Genomic DNA, 18,534 nt, shown 5'->3' on the forward strand with positions numbered 1-18,534 from the left:
CTAGAAAACTTGATTGTAATGTTCTTTTCTCCTTGCTTGGTACATAGAATAACAACAAGGTAGGAGACCAAAATCTCATCATGTCCTTTTTTAGCTTGGAAAAAGACTATAAAAGACTAAAGAAGAATTGGAGGAGATATAGGAAGAGGTTTTTATGGAGGTGACAACGAAACATATGCTTCTGTTGTTGGTTGGGATGCCAAAGACCTAGATAAATGATAGATGGGGAGAGAAAGGTTCTCTTTTATTTTATTTTTCTTCTATATTTACACACACATGAGGCTTTTTTATAAGGCAATGTAACCATGAACAACCTATTTTTAGATTGGCTTTCTTTTTAATAAATTTAGTTCTAAGAGGATCATTGGACTTTTTTATGCTTTGTTTTCTTATCATGGTTCTAAGAGGAGTCTATTAGAGTCTATTATACTTTTTTTTACTCTTCCCTTTTTTCGATCTTTTTTATATTCTTCCATCTTCTCTCTTTTCTTTTATTGCTAGTTTCCTTTATTTTCGAACAATTGATTTTTGAGTAAAGATTTAATTATTATCTTTCTATTTAAGGAAGAGAAGTAACTAAAGGGAATGCATTAATTTTTAGTTCTAATAACCATTGGAATCCTCTTGTAAATTATAGGCAATGTCGAATTTTTTATGTTTTTTTAGATGAGAAACGGGAGAGGATTCTTTTGAAGTTTGAGTTTAATTAAAATTAAGGAATTTTAGTAGTAACCAAGTCAAAAAAAAAAAAGGCAAAAGGGGGAGAAAGGATACATGGATTACATTTATATAGAGAGAGAGAGACACACACATGTATGTATATTTATATGCGCACACACATGTTGGAATCAAGATCTACCAACAACTGTTAATTCAGTTGGCACTTCTTCCTTAAAGGCTTGACCTTGAAAGAAACTAGGGTTTAAAATCAGAATATTGCTAAAAAAAAGTTAGTGGGGTAGCATGTACAATTGAGCTTGTTTTATATGCTTATTGGATTGAGTTTTACCGACTCATTGGGTACACTATAGACTATTCTTCTTTAAGATGTAAATACTTAGGTCCCAAACCGTTTAATCAAAAAAAGGAAAAAAAAAAAGAGAGAGAGCTTAGTCTTTGAAATATTCTTTTTTACTAAGAACATGATTTCATTGAAACAAAGAAATATTTTACCAAAATAAAAGCAAAGAAATATTTCATCGTGAGGGAGCTAGGGGCAATGGAGGGCAATTGCCCCACCTGATCTTAAATTATGATTTCCACTACATTAATTATGATAAATTATCATGCTTGTCAATCTTACAAAATTAGAAGTTCATCCATGATAAACCAAAGCCTAGGCCAAACAAAAATTCACCCTCCACATTCTCTAAAGCCTTACTTAAATATCCCCCAAAAGTCTCAACTCTCTGTCGATCAACTCGGTAAACTACGTATATTTCTTGTTGCATTGAAATTAATAATTTACTCCGTACCTTGAAGTTCTTGTGCCTATTCAATCTCTCAATCTTTCTGTTGATGCAGTCTCTGAGCTTGGTGGAGCCAATAGCTCCTCCTCACATTGAATTTGTTAATTTACTCCTCCTGAAGTTCCTGCTCCTGTTATTCAACCACCAAAGCTATAAAGCACTAATGTAACAAGCGCTCTAGACTTATCTCCATAAAATTTGAAAAAAGATTCGTTGTCTCCATACCAAATTCCGTACATCTTGATACTATTCTATTACAGTATCAACATGCATACTATTCTATTACAGTATCAACATGCAAGACAGCAAAATACACCAAGTGTCATGCAATATTAAATGACATATCGATATGGTACAATATGTTCGATAAGGTACGGTACCGATTAGTATGGCAAGCTCCGTTCTAAAGAGTCCTCCAAACTCTCTCTCTCTCTCTCTCTCTCTCTCTCTCTCTCTCTCATTACATCTTAAAAGGAAAATTTATATAGGCTCACAAGGAGTGCAGATACAAGCAAACTGGTTGAGAGTAGAAATCAAGGTGAGATACTTTCAGTATTTACAAATTTTCTTGCATGGACTATAATATTCTTCGACAGCAGATTGCAAGGCAGCTAATAATATGACCATGGAGAACAAAGCTGCATATATTGGTGAGGAGAAAACACAATCTCAGTTCAAGGAGTATGATGAATAAGATCGCAACTGGGTTCTTTCTTTAATGTTTGCTCATAATACTAGTTCCACATTAAACGATAACTCATTTCCCAGTACTATTTTGCGCATGCAAATTGAGGTCCGGAGGAAAGTACAGGAACAAATTGAGGAAGGTGACACCACATGATACATGGATCACCTATTTAAACTAAAGCTTCTCTGATGGAAGAAATTAAATTGGTCCTCTCAGGTGCAGAGAAACTTGCAGCTCTGAATAGAAGTGCAGGAGAAGTACTTGCAATCAGTTATATAAGAAAAAAAGAAACAGGAAACACTAGCCGGTTATTGTTCAGAATCCAATTGGGAGTGCAAGTGGAGAAGCCTGAGATTCCAAGCTGGTCTCTGCGGTGGAGATGCATACCATACAATGCTTCAGCTCTACAAGGTTGCTTCACTGCCAAACCAAGTGAACATGCTGATCACTCCGAATACAGCTTCTTTAGTTCTTCATGAGAGACAGAGGGCAAAAGTTCTAAAGCAATGCAAACTAAAGTTGAGCTCCACTTTGACAATTGAAGGAACCCTTCATTTACTCACAAAGCAATCTGAAAATGAATTTTCAGACAACAATTGAAGCCATGCAAGTACAATTTTCTTCTACATGAAAAGAAAATGAATGACTGGGAAAGGAGGGGAAAAAAACATATTCATGCTCAGTATTGTATGAGATCAGTAGTTATACAAAAACATTCAAACTAATACTGTTACTCTGAATAAAATTATCTGTAATTTGTGATCTACTCTTCTGCATGCATGCAATAGTCTGGAAGTTTTGGTACTCTCTATGATCGAAAAGTATAAACATGATTCCGCAGCGCTATAGTTTAATATTAAGGAAAACTCAGTTGGAAACTAGTTTTCCTTGCGAAGATGTTCAGATGACACGGCCGCCTCGAAATGAGTCTTGCTGTAAAAATAGTGCTTATTGCTTTTAATAAAGTAATACTTCTCAGATTGAGACATCAATTTTGATATAAAATTTTTACATGCAAAGTTTGAAAAACATAAGATTACGCGAGTAAACTATTTCAATAGCATAAAATATAAGTTATATCAAGTTCTATCTCTTTCAATTTATTGTCCATTATTATTATTTTTCCTTACATACAATCAGCCTAAAGTTTAATGTGTTACTAAAAGGTAGTATTTTAGTCTTTTTTTATTTTTTTTGACGTATGCACCTACTATGCTTTGCCATGGCAGGATTCATTACTGTCTCCTGAAAGTTTCATTATTGTGAGAGATGATCATATCTATTGATAATATATTTTATATTTTAATAGCCAAACCACACATTTCATTTTGAAGGTCTAATTATTATTAACATGTTTAGCTGAAAACACCATAAAGGTTTCATCCATAATAAGCAGATTTTTTTTTTTGCTTTTCTATGCTTGTAGGTGATCATATCAAACAGCAAACTAAGGCCCTCTTTGGAAATATTGTTGCTTTTGTGCTTTTATTTGTCTCCAAATTTGTGAAATACCCCATCGAGATTGATGTTGCAGATAGAATTTGCAGAAAACTTCTGTCATTCCTTGCTTCTATTTTCACTTTTTCCTAAGCAATTAAGCTTTGTTTCCAAAAGATCTAAAGACTGAAAACGCAATTTAAACAAACATAAAGAGTTTTTATCATACGAGAACAATCCACTTCGTTTTTCTTCTTGGGATTTTGAATACAAAAACAAAAAACAAAACCAACACCAAAGAGTCTCTAAATAATGCACTTTTTGTATCCTTCTCTAACATAACCTTGCTACATTATTTAATGTATCCATAGCTGCTTAGCTTGTTCTGAATATTGTATTTTCAAATAACAACAACAATTGTTCATATAAAATTACTGATTCTATTATACCTCAACAGATGCATCTAACTTTTTCGAAAAAAAAAAGGCATCAAATTGGCTATAGGACAACAAACATTCCAGAAAAAGATGCTGTGTTCTATTTGATAACCATGAAAATGAAAGAAATTTATTCTCTCCAAGAATTTTTTTCATTATCAGTAAAAAAAATTTCCCAGCAAGAACAGATTGTTATACTTTTATCTCACCAAATCCTCAACTTTTATCATTTTATATTATATTTTTTATTATTAATGTACCAAATGGCACATGAATTTAAAATTTGGACAATATCATGCTTTGCCTCACAATGTTAAACTCGTTGAAGCAAGGGACAGCAATTAGTTAATGCCTGAAACAACAATTGCCAATATAGAGGCTGGCCAAACAAGCATCCATTCAAATGTGAACAAAACCAGTGCCCCCTAATCTTCATTTTTCTAAACCTTCTTACCTCCAATACCAGTCATCATGCAGTCAATAATCTTTTTACCCTTAAATAAATTGGGACACCAAAGAACTTCAATGTTCCAGTATTAATCATCATAAAGTGAATCATACGTTATCCCCGAATCAAAATATCAGAAAACTTCTCATCCATCCATTTTGAGGCTAGAGTGACCAAGAAATACCTTCATATGTGACTTGCGACATTGGTATTTTGCAGCCATACAGCATTCAGCATCCAGCCTGTCTCATGGCTTTAAATTCTTTAAATTCCTCATTTTCATGATTTAGTCACTGTCCCAACTATCATCAATTCTTTTTTTCGATTCACCTATCCCAGCATTTTCTCTACCATAGCTGTTACCGTCTTCTTCATCACTGCCACTGTGGTAATCATATATATTGCCTCTAAAAGCTGGTGAACCATGTTTCTCCTCATCATCTGTTTCCCACAACCCATCATCTGCATCCCCAAGCATATCACCATCTGACTCTGCATCCACTTCATTAGCTCTTTCTCTCAAACTTCTGCTACCTGTCCTTGTAAGAAGAGCTTCTTCCCGCCCTTTGCTGGCCAGACTTCTGTGTGTATAATCTTCCCTATCTGTGTCACTATCAATATTAGCTACCCCCTCACCCACTTCATCATCCGAGTCCCAATCCTCACCTTCTGATGCATCAGAGATCTCGTCACCACTATCCCATTTTCTTACAGCTGTGTTTCTTTGCCTGCTACTAACACTATTCCAACGTCTTCCATGGTCCCCATCCACATCTTCTGAATCACCTCTCCATTTTGGACTCCTACCTTGCATCCCCGTATCATCTGTCCCCCAGTACCTTATTCGTGTTGACTCTTCTTTTTCTGCTGCTTCCTCTGCCGCCCACTCCTGGTCTGCCGCATCCTCTATTTCTGCAATGAAGCGGTCAAGCTCCTCTTGGTCACTGTCTTCAGAAGGTAGGTCAGGAGCATCCTCTGGCATGTCAATAGTCTCGGAAGTTGGCTGCCTGTCCCCATGAAAGACATAGGGAGTTCCTTGCTTCTCATCAATAGCTCGGAAGAAGGTGGAAGCCACTCTCTGGATGCTGGCCATAGCAACTGGGTCCTCAGGGTTGACACCCTTGCGACGTAGCTGCTGTTCTATTTTCTTGATGTTTAACTTCTGCGATTCAAGAGCCTGCTCAAACCTTGCCTTGAACAATGCCTGCAATAAGATGCATAAGAACTCCAATTAGGTATTGCTGAGTTCACAAGTTTACATTCCAACAAGCTTCATAATAAATGGCACAACACTATCACTATATCTTGTGTGGTTGGACATAGTCAAGTTGCTTTAGTTCCTAAACATTACTCTTGTCTATATTGCTTTTCAATAGGGCCAATAAAAATTTATTAGACTCAGAAAAAAAATGAAACAAAGTCTTAAGCAAAGAGATATAAAAGAATGAACCAGTAACAATAATTAAAATTACAGCTTACGGTTGATAAGAAAAGAAAGCGCTCCAAGCAAGGAAAATTTCTTTATTCATTTGCCGAAAGAAGAGCCAGCTTTTACAAATAATAGACAGCTTCTAATTGTTTTTCAAGGATTCTTATAATTCACAAATTTATGTCCACTTTTAAAAAATGATCACAAAAGAAAAAGAATGCCAGAAAGATCAAATAAATTTTAAAGTTGAATGAAATCAGAAGACAACGGCAGGGTTTAATGTGAAAGAAAAATATGGCAAGAATACTTAAAGATGCAGGGATTAAAAAAACAGAGAGCAAAAAGAATCCCAACATTGTTAACAATCCAAGGTTTCAAGACACTTTTACTCAAATTTGTGCATGGCTAATGAAATGGACCTCACCCCATATAAAAATCAAGATGAACAATCATCAAAAGAGTAGCTTAGTGATCTTGTACAAAAATCAATAACTTGCCCATTACCCTAATCAAACTCATACAATAGCAAGTAAGAATCAAACCTTATGTCTCAATACAGAGACAAATCCCTATGTGCCTGATAGCAAATATGCAATCTAAAATAAGTAAGAAATCAAACGTCAAGTCTCAATAACGATACAAATCCCTACATGCCTATAGCAAATATGCGCTCTAAAAGGAATGGTCCTTATATATTTGCTACGTAAGCAATAAAAATAAATAAATAAACCAGGCACAATTTGTATGCACCTTCCTTTTAGTAAGTGTGTTAATGGGTATCAGATTTTTTGGTTGGCGATAATTTCTTCCACGAAACATGATAACTGTTTTTACATTGTGTATGTTAACCACAATACCCCCACTTAATCTTGCAAGCATCGTTGCCATCTCTTTAATTTTTTCCTTGGGAAAGTTATCACAACAAACTTGCACAGTCTCATGAAACTTCCAGTGGAGATGCATGTTCTGCACAACTCCTCCAAAGACTCCACGGACTCCAACTGGTACATAATTTCTATTTCTGAAGCCAATCTTTTTATAAGCTTGAAGCTGCTCTGGGGTTAGAAGTTCAGGATCATGACGAGGAGGAGGTAAATCTGGTAGCTCATATTTCTTCAGTTTCTGTAGGAGCAAAGCCACCTTTTTCTTGGCCTACAAAAGCAATGTCCCAATTGTTATCTATACATGTTAGTTAAAAGATATTTAAATTTAAGCAGGATCTACTCAACAAATACAGATATGAACCTCATGAGACAGAAATAACAATTGTGGAGACCTGTGGTGAACATTGGTCGAGCAATCGAATAAAAATGATATGCTTTTAATTTTCTGTTGCATAAGCATGAGAATAAGAATACCACAATTTCCGACACACATTTATCATAGCAACCAATAATTGCTGCCTAGTACATGAATAATTCTGCACTGTCCATTATTGGAGATGAAGTTTGCCGTGAACATAAGTTACCAAAGATAAAGGATGCTAGACAGAACATCACAACGACAGAAGATAACAAATGCATCTGAGATGGTTAATTTTGAAGCTAGCTCTGTAGTTGTGTTATACATGATCAACTGATTGTGCAACCAACAATTAAAACAAGTACCCTAAATGTTTGTCTTAGCGGGATATCCACAAATATTACCACTGATTCCTTTCATATATCTGCAATGACTAGTATGACATTCACAAAATTAAGCAAATCAATCAGGGAATGGAAGGCCGGGTTTTCTATATTTGCCAAGAAACATGATACGTTGCTGATGCTGTCAACGTCCATATTTCAATAAACACGAATATCACTTTGATATTAGAGTGCTTATGTTTGACTTTTGACATACCATATACAATGTCAGGCTTGTATTTATCACCTTGACAACAAACCCCATCCCTTCTATGTCTGGCTGGCTCCATGGGTCAAGATTCAATCTATCAGAATTTGAGAACATATCAAACCAGTTGTTAACTTGCCATCAAACCTCTGAGTTTATGTAGAATTACTGAATCAGACATGTTTGGGCTTTGGGGTGGGTGGGGGTGTTGACTTGCAGTTAGCAAGTAGTTTGCTAGTGCAATTTAAGCTTACGCAAATTGAAACGTGACCCTCCAGAGCTCCTATAGGTTTGTGAAAACTCAAGAAGAAGATAAAAACTCTTAACTATCAAAGTGAAAAACAAATTGAGATCAGTTGCATAGGTTTTGTATCCTAGTTAAGCAGTTGCCCTGACGTTTGGGCAAATAGAATCATTCTCACTTTTTATTACAGGCAGGGGCTTAAGATCCTAGAAGTTAATTCTTAATAAACAAGTACCGTTAAGTGGAAAATAAAAAGTGCTTTCTAACAAGCATGAATCCAGAACAGATTCAAAATGTTGTTGAGGGGGGAACAATACTGTATCTACTGATCTGGAGGACCATTATTTTTTCTTCAAGTGCTTATCAAAATTTTCTTTAAAAAAAGTATCCTTTTTTTTGCAGCCAAACTACTAGTACATAGGCAGATTTATCACATTAGTCAAATTCAACCAACTAAAAATAATTGGGCAGAAAACATCTTCAAGACAGCTAGGTACTAATTCAAGGTTTTTTTAAGAAACCAAAATTTTATGCACAATGTTATAGCAATCAGGGTAAGAAACAACTAAGAGGCTGAATATATCTTGTTTTCACGAGTAATTTAGTTTGTTCTGATGACTTTTGGGATTCGTTTCATGGTTATCAACCCAACCAAGCAGTCCTAAGCAGTGACCTCTGAAAAGGAGACGACAAAATGACTAGGTGGCCAGGAAGGAACTTAGAATTAACTAATGCAATATCTATTAGTCAAATAAAATCTTTAATTTATTGTTTTACTCGGATTCCAAAATCTCGAAACAAGTGAAACAAAATAATTTGCAACTTCAACAATTAATACATACAGGAATGTGATGGGGTCCTTTGCATGATGGACTACAGGAGCAATTCATATCACGCTTGCTGTTACTTACAGAAACAAAACAAGCACCAGAAAACTATAGACTGCACAAAATGAGCTAATGAGTATTACCAATATATTTTAAAGAATGAATGGGTGCTCAAGTTCAAAGCAAAAGACAAGGAAAATTGAAGTAGAGGAAAATAGAAAACAGAGATATGGAAGAAAAGATGAGGAAACAGAGAAAAAGAATAGGAGATGTGCTCAGGTCTGAATATTGTCACTGTTTCTAGCTGTAAACAACAGTAAATAACAGCTGAGCATAATAAGTTGGTAAAGAAAAGCTAGCAAAAGAAAGCAAAGAAAGAGAAGAAGTAGAAAGAGAAGCAATAACAAGAGGATAAGAGTTGAATGAGCGGGGAAGGAACAAGAAGAACCATGCGCTCCTTATTTTGTTCTTTCTTTCATTGAAATTTCCAAAAAACTGCATGTGTGATTCATGATTACATTAGCTTTCCTTCAACTATTTTGACAGGTGTATCCTGCAAAAAATAGAGTCCATAAGGAACTTAAATTGCTTGCTAGCCAAACAAATACATCCACAATAACATCTCTAAAGCTTAAAAATTTAAAAATGCAAAATAAATTCACTAAATATTCACCAGCTAGACTGTGCACTCCATCTATCAAAGCTGAACCAATTCCTAACTTTAAAGGACTCTGATACCTCCCAGGGCCAGAAAATGAGTGATTCAAGGTCTCTTCATGCCTGGACACATGGGCTGCAATAAGGATTTGGTTGAACCGGTTGTACTTGTTTATTTAAGTTGAATGAGTATGAGATGTTTGTGATTGCATAAACTGGTTTATTTTTGGATGAATGGACTCAACTCTCTGTCTATGTGCTTCTCTTACTACTATCTACAATATCACTCCAACGGTATGTTTTTTAACAAAACATTCCATGAGTATTTAAAGTATGTATGTATTGAAGAACATTTGTACTGTACTTATATAAGTTAATTGATATATACATTTCCAACTTCAATTTCCATCCTCTTATGTTCCTCTAGCTAAAATCTGTTGTTGCTAGTAATACAATAATAGTTAAAAGGAGTGGCAATTTATCATTGTTAGGCCAATAAGGCCACAGTCAGAACAACATACCAAGCAAGAGGCAGCCCTTAGATTGTCAAGTGGAGGGTGCCGAACCTGAAAGTCTGTGGAAAGCACTCTACCTAGGACACTTGGAAGTGGAGGGTATTTATGCAAGAGGCTGCCCAAAAACTACGATGAACAAAAATGACTATTATTCTAACTAGACCTATTCAAGGGCCGAATGGCTCACCTGGTATGCTCAAGCCCGAAGCATTTCAATTGGGCCTAGACAAGGATTTTAAGCCCGGCAGGCCAGGCCAAGCCAAGCCTGAAATATGAGCCAGCCTGTTATATGGGCTGGGCTCTGGTTTTGATCAGCCTGTCCCAAGCCTGGTCCTCCATCCTCTTCCGGCCTCCTCCTCCTCCCTCTTCCCTTTTTCCTCTCTTTCCTTCCACATTCCATATTTTTCCAAATAAAAAGATTGAGTAAGCCCGAGACCCAGCCCGAACCCAGAAGCCCAAGTAAGTACTGGGCTTGGGACCGAGAAATAGGCCTAAAGGCTAGGGTAGGCCGGGCTTGGGTCCGACTAATTTAGTTATACCTTAAGCTAAGCCGCCCAACTTGGCCAGCCCGATGAACAGGTCTAGATTCTGACCCCAGAACTGCAAATGCTCATGTTAGCAAAGTCAGGGGCATGAACATGTTTATCTAGTTTGAGTCAAAGTGTTTGTGCTCCAAATTTCAAAGACAAAACATCCTTCAGGTTTCTAGGTGTATCCAAAATTATATTTAGTTCAAGTGATCATTTAATTTATTTTTGAATACCTGGAATCCAAAAAGTTAAATATTTAATCATTTTCTTCAAGATGTTTTTTGAATGATTAAACTAGACTTTTGAATGTAAAAGGCTTACCAATATGAGAAATTACATGTTGAGACAAGAAGAGTGTATATGGTACCATTTGAATATATGTTATAACCAGCTGTGCAGAATTCATTGTAATTTTGTTATGGTTAAGAAAATGAACTTTGTACACATAATACTAACTAGTCAAGGAGGGTTACATTGAATGAGATATTTAAGCACATATGTTAACACATCTTGAATGTTCTGATTTAATTGGTACATACATGCCAGTGACTTGGATATATGCAGTACCTATTTCATTATTTAAATAACTAGCAACTACAATTTGTTGTTGTTAGAACTGTAAATCATTGGTTAAACATCTAGAGATGTATATAAAATAAATACATAGTTTTGAGTTAATATATGCATTGTTTTTGCCAGTAGAGGTTTAATGTCAAAAAGAGGTAATTTTCACATTCAACTGTAAATCATTCAAGTGAACATGATAGGTTAAATGTCCTTAAAATAAATCCAATAATTCATAGGACAAGAAAAAAAACTCAAGGTCTACTTGGAGATTTGTTGATAATTTTCCAAACTTTAAACTAGTTTACATCTATAATAACTTCATACATTTTACAACAGCTTTGCCAAAAATGAACTAAGGCCACAGGCTGAAGGATCTTCTAATTATACCAGGAAATAATAGCAAAAAATGATCCTAAGAACTTACTCGTCTTAAGTTGTATATAAGCCTCTCTTCTTCTGTCATTAACTTCTTTCTCAATTTCTTTGCACGCCGGATTTCCCTTAGGGTTTTTCCTGTTTCTCGCCGCATTCTCTTCTCCACTTTGCTCCTCATGCTCCTTCCTTGGGTTGTAGACATCAACCGAGACGCACTTACCCAACTCAACATAGACATGGAAGGGGAGTACATTTCATTTGGTAACTTTAGTTTGACAACATTATTGGATTGCATCTGCAATGATATATCTCCAAACAAAGAACTCCTATCATAAACAAAAAAAAGAAAAAAAAAGAACAAGAGAGAGATCAGAGACCAGTATGAACAGAAACAGTCATTCCATTAAAATATTATATCCACTGTAAGAACACATTAATTTAGTATTAATATATCTATCCACCTGTTTTGAAGAAGGAACATGGTCTTCAAACAACGCCTTTGAAAGTTCCTTAATGCCCACATGTTGAACAGTGATGTCATTTAGCAATTCACCTTATGGAAGAAATCTCTTGCATCACAAGTTTGCCTGCTAGGACTTCCCATCTAACTGCAGAAACAGTCTTATAAACTTTCAAAGCATAAAAATAAAGCAGAAAATTTGAGAATGCATCGGCAATCACCTACCATGCAAGACAAGTCAGGTTCTGTAAAATTGGAACGTGCGGCAAAAATGCTATGCAACGTAAAGATGGATGTGAATTGCAAAATTTGAATGAGCCCAGGAATAATTTTTGTCTAAAGAATCTAAACCCCAATTAAAAACCTCTAAACAGATATGAAAGCAACGCAATCGACGGACCCATCAATCAGTCTAAGTGCCTCAAAACCAAAACTAGAAGTAGACTCCACTACTTAAACCATCAAAATGGACACCAATTGAAATCGATACCCTATAATCCACTAGGAACTCACCATCTCAGGTCAAGATTGAAGATCTTTTTTTTGGGCTGAAATGGACATTTCATACATTACGGGTACGAATACACCTAATGAAATCAGAAAACAAAAGGTCCCGAAATGCTCCGGGCATCTCACCCTCCCCAATCCATAGGGTGCCTCCTGAGTGGCTCGCTACATATGTCGCCACCCAGTTGGCCGCCCCATTAGCTTCACGATATACATACATAGCCTGAAATGTAACACCCTCTCACATCATCATCTAAATATCGCGGAGCAGAGGATGAACTTCTCCTTAACTTCTCGAGCCCTATCAGACCCAGTTGATCACTGTAGCCGTCACCCTCCAGCAGGACTGAAGTCGTCTGAAGCACCCGTCGTGCGTAACACATGCTCATCCAGGCCGCTCACAGCTCTGCGCCAGAAACCGAAGTATCGAAAATCTGACAGCCCCCCGCTGCCACCGCTCTAGAGCTCGGGCTCCTAATGACGAAATCGGCCCCTCTCCTCCTACCTCCATCCGAGACTGACCCATCAAAATTAACCTTGAGAAAACTCGGGGGTAGGGGCTCTCAGGTAAAGAATACCCTATGAAAAACTGCCAAAGCAATGTGGGGGCCCCAAATGTCCCGAGCTGTCAAAGGCCTATGGTCTAGATCAACATAGATAATCTCTGCTGCTTATGCACGAGCCCGCTCCATGACAAACCACGAAGACGGACTGGGCTCACCAAATATCCGGGTGTTCCTCGCCAGCCATACCTAATAAGCTGTACAAGTCGCCCTAATAGCCACGGGATGCATCTGGAAGATACCAGACTATCGTCGAACCTCCTCGAGAAAACAATCCCTCCGACTGCAAGCGTCCTCTGGGATCCCTGATAGGCTCCAAGCACCCCTCGCCCACACACACTGGAATAACACATAATCCACCAACTAGTCCACCCCACACTCCAGACACAAGGGAGAGATGCCCACTACTCGTCTGCTCAACTCTGAGCAAGTCGGCAGACGCTCCCAGGCCACCTTTCAGAGGAAAAAATCCTCTGATGTAGCCCAAACCCCCACACCCAGTGACAATCTAAACCCAGCTCTGACTCCCGCTGAAGAACCCGAAAAACATCGCCGATCCCGACTCTGGCTCTACAAGTAGTGCTCCAAACTCTAACATCCGGACAAGCAAATCTCGGAACAGGGAGTGCCCGAACCCGCTCTACCAAGTGCTCTCCAAACAACTGGCCCAGTCTATCACCATCCCACTTCGCCGCCCCTGGCTTGAGAAGGTCACACCCGTAGCCCCGTCTCCCCCTCACCGCTGACCATCGTCGGCCACAGTCTCAATAGAAGTGCACCCACCCACGGGTCCTCCATCACATCAATGCTCTGTCCGTCGCCGATCAGCCACCCGGAGTGCGCCAGGGCCAGAGGCACGTATCCCCCAATCTCTCGCCACATGAAGAAAACCCTCCCGCCACCCACCACCTGCCCAGCAGACCTCGTCCGGCCATATCTAGCCGTTATGACCTGACTCTAAAGTCCATGTGGTTCCAATACGAACGGCATCGCCCGCCGTGCAAGGAGTGCCTCGCGCCTCTCCATCAGTGACTGCACCCCCAAACTACCCTCGCAAAGTGGCTGATATACTCGCTCCCAGGCTAACAGATGTACCCCGTGCCCCCCCAAGGAGCCCCAAAGGAAGCTCCGCATAAGCCGCTCAATCCCCAGCAACACCGTCTTCGGCACAACAGTGTGTGCCATCAGATAGATGGGCATAGAGCACAGAACTGACCTAATCAGCATCAATCTACCCATCAATGAGAGTGATGATGCCCCCCATCCCTCTAGTCTGCTCCGCACCCTCTGCACCAGGGTAGAACACTCCGCCACCCGCAACCTCCTCCCTGTGAGGAGAACCCCATGATAGACCAGGGGCCCCACCCTGGTCTATCTTTTGGAGAAACTCTAATAGGGATGAAAAGAGACCCTACCAAAAACTGAGATCGACGATGCTGCGAAGGAGAAACTAAGTAGAGGAGGAGAGAAGAACAAAAGGGTGAGCCAAAGAGTCAGGAGGGGGAGAATGAGAGAGAGAGGGAGGCCCTACCAGGTACCGCCGGCTACCGACCGCCGTCCATCCTCCGCACCGAAGAGGAACAGGAAGAACTCAGGATGGCAATGCGAACCATAAACCCTAATCAGTAATCCTCGGTTTTAAACCGAAGTTTGATACAAACATCAAAATTGAACCGAAGCTGACAGCAACAGAGAAATTAGGATTGCATGAAAGGGGTTCATGTGGTGGCGACGGCGAAAGAGTGGAAGAAGGGTTAGGGGAGGTTACCTCCAAGTGAAAGAGCAAGGCGAAAGAGAGACGTGAAATAGCATGTGAGCGAAGTAGGGCGGAATTAACCCGAACTGATTAAATTAGGCTGAAAACGGGTCAAGTTTGGGTTGAGGTTCAAAACTTCCATGACATTCAATGGTCGAGATAATATGGCATCATAAGATTCGTCACCATCAACTATGCGGTAGCCCAAATACATCCAAAAACTCTTCAAGACATTATAGTCAGGCCTTCTTTGCTAGGACGAGCAGACTCGTAGTAGCCAACTTTGGAGCTAATATCTCTTAACGCGGTTAGGCCACCCATCCGCCGATCCAAGTCAAGCAGTACATTCCTACATAGGAATCAATCTCTCTTCCTCAAATTTACACATGGCCTCAGCAATCCCATCACATGCCAAGCTATTAAGCATGTTCTCAAAGTTGTTACACTACTTCAATAGTTTGTTATGACACAACCCCATATTTGTCAAGATACGATTTGCTGAAGACGCAGGATCCCAGCTATAAATAAATCCAAAGGCCCTTCACCGAAGAGGTAACACAAAAAATCACCATAGTCAAGGAAGACTCCCTATTCTTCCTTTCTTCTTTGTTTTTTTTAAAGCTTTCTCTAACTTAAGCATCGGAAGGCCTGATCGGAGCCAATCCGGTGAGCTATCACCCTTATCCGTTGTCTTATAGGTCCACAGAGGCGGTCCGCATTGGCGTTCTGAGATTGATGGCAGCAAAGAGCTCCATCTATGGAAAACAAAGTGAGAAAAGCCAACACCCATCACCAGACGTATGTCAAAGAAAGCTTTAAAAGAAAACAAAGAGGAAAGGAAGAATAGAGAGTTTTCCCTGACCATGGTGATTTTTTGTGTTACCTTTTTGGTGGAGGGCCTTTGGATTTATTTATAGCTAGGATCATGCATCTTCAGTAAATCGTATCTTGAGAAACATGAAGTTGTGTCGTAACAAACTACTGAAGTAGTGTAACAACTTGATGCTTAATAGCTTGGCATGTAATGGGATTGCTGAGGCCATGTGTAAATTTGAGGAAGAGACATCGATTCCTATGTAGGAATGTCCTGCTTGACTTGGATCGGTGGATGGGTGGCCTAATCGCACTGAAAGATATTAGCTCCAAAGTTGGCTGCCACGAGTCTGCTCATCCTAGCAAAGAAGGCTTGACTACAATGTCTTGAAGAGTTCTGAACCTCAACCCTAACTTGACCCGTTTTCAGCCTCATTTAATCAATTTAGGTTAATTCCGCCCTACTTCGCTCACATGCTATTTCACGTCTCTCTTTCGCCTCGCTCTTTCACCTGGAGGTAACCTCCCCTAACCCTTCTTCCACTTTTGCCATCGCCACCACATAAGCCCCTTTCATGCAATCCCAATTCCTCTATTGTTGTCAGCTTCAGCTTTCAATTTTGATGTTTGTATCAAACTTCATTTTAAATCTGAGGATTACTGATTAGGGGTTATAGTTTGCATTGCCATCCCGAGTTCTTCCTGTTCCTCCACAGTGTGAATGACGGACAGTGGACGATGGACGGCGGATGGAGGACGGTAGCCGGCGGTACCTAGTAGGGCCTCTCTCTCTCTCTCATTCTCCCCCTCTCGCTCTTTGTCTCACCCTCCTGTTTCTCACCCTCCTATCCATCTCTCCTCTGTTTAGTTTCTCCATCGCAGCGTTGTCTATCTCGGTTTTTGGTAGTGTCTTTTCATCCTTATTAGAGTTTATCCAAAAAATCTTCAATCTTGACCTGAGATGGTGAGTTCGTCGATCAATGGATTACAGAATATTGGTTTCAATTGGTGTCCATTTTGATGGTTTAAGTAGTGGAGTCTACTTCTGGTTTTCGTTTTATCTGTTTAGAGGTTTTTAATTGGGGTTTAGGTTCTTTGGACAAAAATTATTCATGGGCTCATTCAAATTATTTATGTGTTCTTTAGGACTCGCATCATCAGTTCCTTTGCTTTCAGACTTTGTTTCAGCTTTCTTCGAAGGGAAACCAGAGAATTTTTGGTATGATAGATTTGTTCTGAGATTTCTTATTGGAATTGGGTTTTAAACTGGCAGAAGGAAAATAGTCTCTGGTGCTGGGTCGACTGATTTCTTTGCCCCACGGATTACTGAAAGAATTCTTTGGTGATGCCTCTCCTACCTCCTGGCATTCCAGGGCCATAAAAGACAGAAACCCGGGACCGAGTAACCTCTAGAGCAGTCTCCCTTTACAGCAAATTGTAGCGCAAAATCCCTAAAAGATACATTTTTTATTACACATTCAATAATTTGCAACCTAAATATTGTGTTTGGAGTTATGAAAAGCCAAAAATAACACCTTGCTCCCTCTTCAAATAGAATTTCAAGCAATATATCAAGAATTTTTAACTTCTTTTTCTAAACCAAGCCCCAGAAAAAACCTAATTCGTGAACTTAGAAACCGTAAAATTTCAATCGAAGAGCCCCACAATCCCAAGCCTACCAAATCTTTTCAATAAAATCCCAAATTTGGAATCCCTTAGGAGCTCCGAATCAACTTTGGAACACTGCAGACCTCGAAACCCTAATTCCCCCAGCGAACCGCCAAAACCAAACGGAAATCCTAACCCTAGCCTCCGAAGAAGTCAACAAAACAAGGAAACCCTAACCCTAGAAATCGTAATGTCAAGGAAAACTAAACTCTCCTATCGGAAACCTACCCTAGTCTGATTCATGGAACCAAAGCTACGAAATAAAATAGAAATCTAACAATGGGAAGGAACACGCAGGGAGAAATACCTCGAAATCCGAAGCCTGGACCCGATTTCCAACGATGGAAACCCTAAGAATCACGGAAGAAACCCTATAAATCCTTTGATCGGACCTCGAAGATCTCTCAAGCGCTCGCCCTCGGCGAATTCTGGGGCAGAGAAAAATGGAGGTTCTTTCATTCCCGATCGGTTCGGCAAGAATGCCTGGATATATATACCGCCCCAACCGCCGGTGCTCCGAGAAATCGACGGCTAGATTTCGTCATCTCTCGAGAAGAGGTGATTTCTGGCCTTTGGTTGGAGGTTAGACATGTGGCGGGGGTGTTCAAAATGCTTCGGCCGGGTCTCATCATGATATCCGGTTTGGTTTGGAAATGGCCGGACGGGTCAGGGCGGTTCGATTAAGTTTTTACTCGGTTCAACCCCACCCCCATATTTTTAATTAAAAATAAAATAAAATATTCTTGTATTTGGGCAAATGCGAAATATTTAGTTTTGGGCAAATGCTGGCTTCTATTTGCTCTTGTACTTTGAAATATTTAGTTGGTAAGCTCCTGGTACCAACATTCTTTATTTGAGGCTTGCATACATGTGAATGGGAGACAACTCCCTCTTTTTTGTTAAAAAAAATTATATTATGGCCGAAGTAGCATTTTTGGTGATTATGTATGAACCTAATCTCAACGTCCTCGTTTAGTGCATCATTAATTGGTGGCAACATGGGAGGGACCGGAAATAGCAAATGTGAAACTAGTCGTAGATGGCTAGAAGGAAATTTACAGATGATTAATGGATATTGGCTATCATAGAAATCTACTTGATACCAATAAAATATCGTAGGATGAGCATAATGAAAGCTTTAGTATTAAATTATAAAATAAAATTTAGATAAAATAAAAAATTGAATTATATTATTAAATAGAAGTTAAGAAAAGTACTAATGATTCTCGTAATCGAAAACAAATTTGAAAACCAAATAGAAGCATGAAATATAAAAACAAATTTCATGATTTAAATAATAATTATATATTT

The 18,534-nt window shown here is 39.0% G+C and overlaps 1 protein-coding gene across 7 annotated transcripts; it reads right to left on the bottom strand.

The window, feature by feature from the left end:
- Positions 1-1,115: 1,115 nt before the first annotated feature.
- LOC103713829 (RNA-binding CRS1 / YhbY (CRM) domain protein) lies at positions 1,116-17,697 on the bottom strand. Of its 7 annotated transcripts, none has more exons than XR_016398154.1 (6): positions 17,531-17,695; positions 11,918-12,064; positions 11,506-11,782; positions 6,659-7,060; positions 4,664-5,683; positions 1,116-1,599 (listed from the first exon to the last, which is right to left on the bottom strand). XR_016398154.1 is itself a non-coding variant. In XM_088708632.2 (6 exons), exons 4-6 carry the CDS (start codon positions 8,873-8,875, stop codon positions 4,766-4,768), a joined length of 1,368 nt encoding a protein of 455 aa, XP_088564758.1. In that variant the 5' UTR covers positions 8,876-9,365; positions 11,506-11,782; positions 11,918-12,060; positions 17,531-17,697; the 3' UTR covers positions 4,230-4,765. The 7 variants fall into 7 exon arrangements, 5 of the variants coding, with proteins under 5 accessions (XP_088564758.1, XP_088564757.1, XP_017699925.3 ...); XR_001879821.5 differs by lacking the exon at positions 1,116-1,599 and adding an exon at positions 2,157-2,728; XM_088708632.2 differs by lacking the exon at positions 1,116-1,599 and adding an exon at positions 8,828-9,365 and having other exon boundaries at positions 4,230-5,683; positions 11,918-12,060; positions 17,531-17,697.
- Positions 17,698-18,534: the final 837 nt, after the last annotated feature.

This window comes from Phoenix dactylifera, chromosome 12, assembly GCF_051530095.1.
Source record: "Phoenix dactylifera cultivar Ajwa chromosome 12, Ajwa_hap1_PhDact_Kaust_v1.1, whole genome shotgun sequence".
NCBI lineage: Eukaryota > Viridiplantae > Streptophyta > Magnoliopsida > Arecales > Arecaceae > Phoenix > Phoenix dactylifera.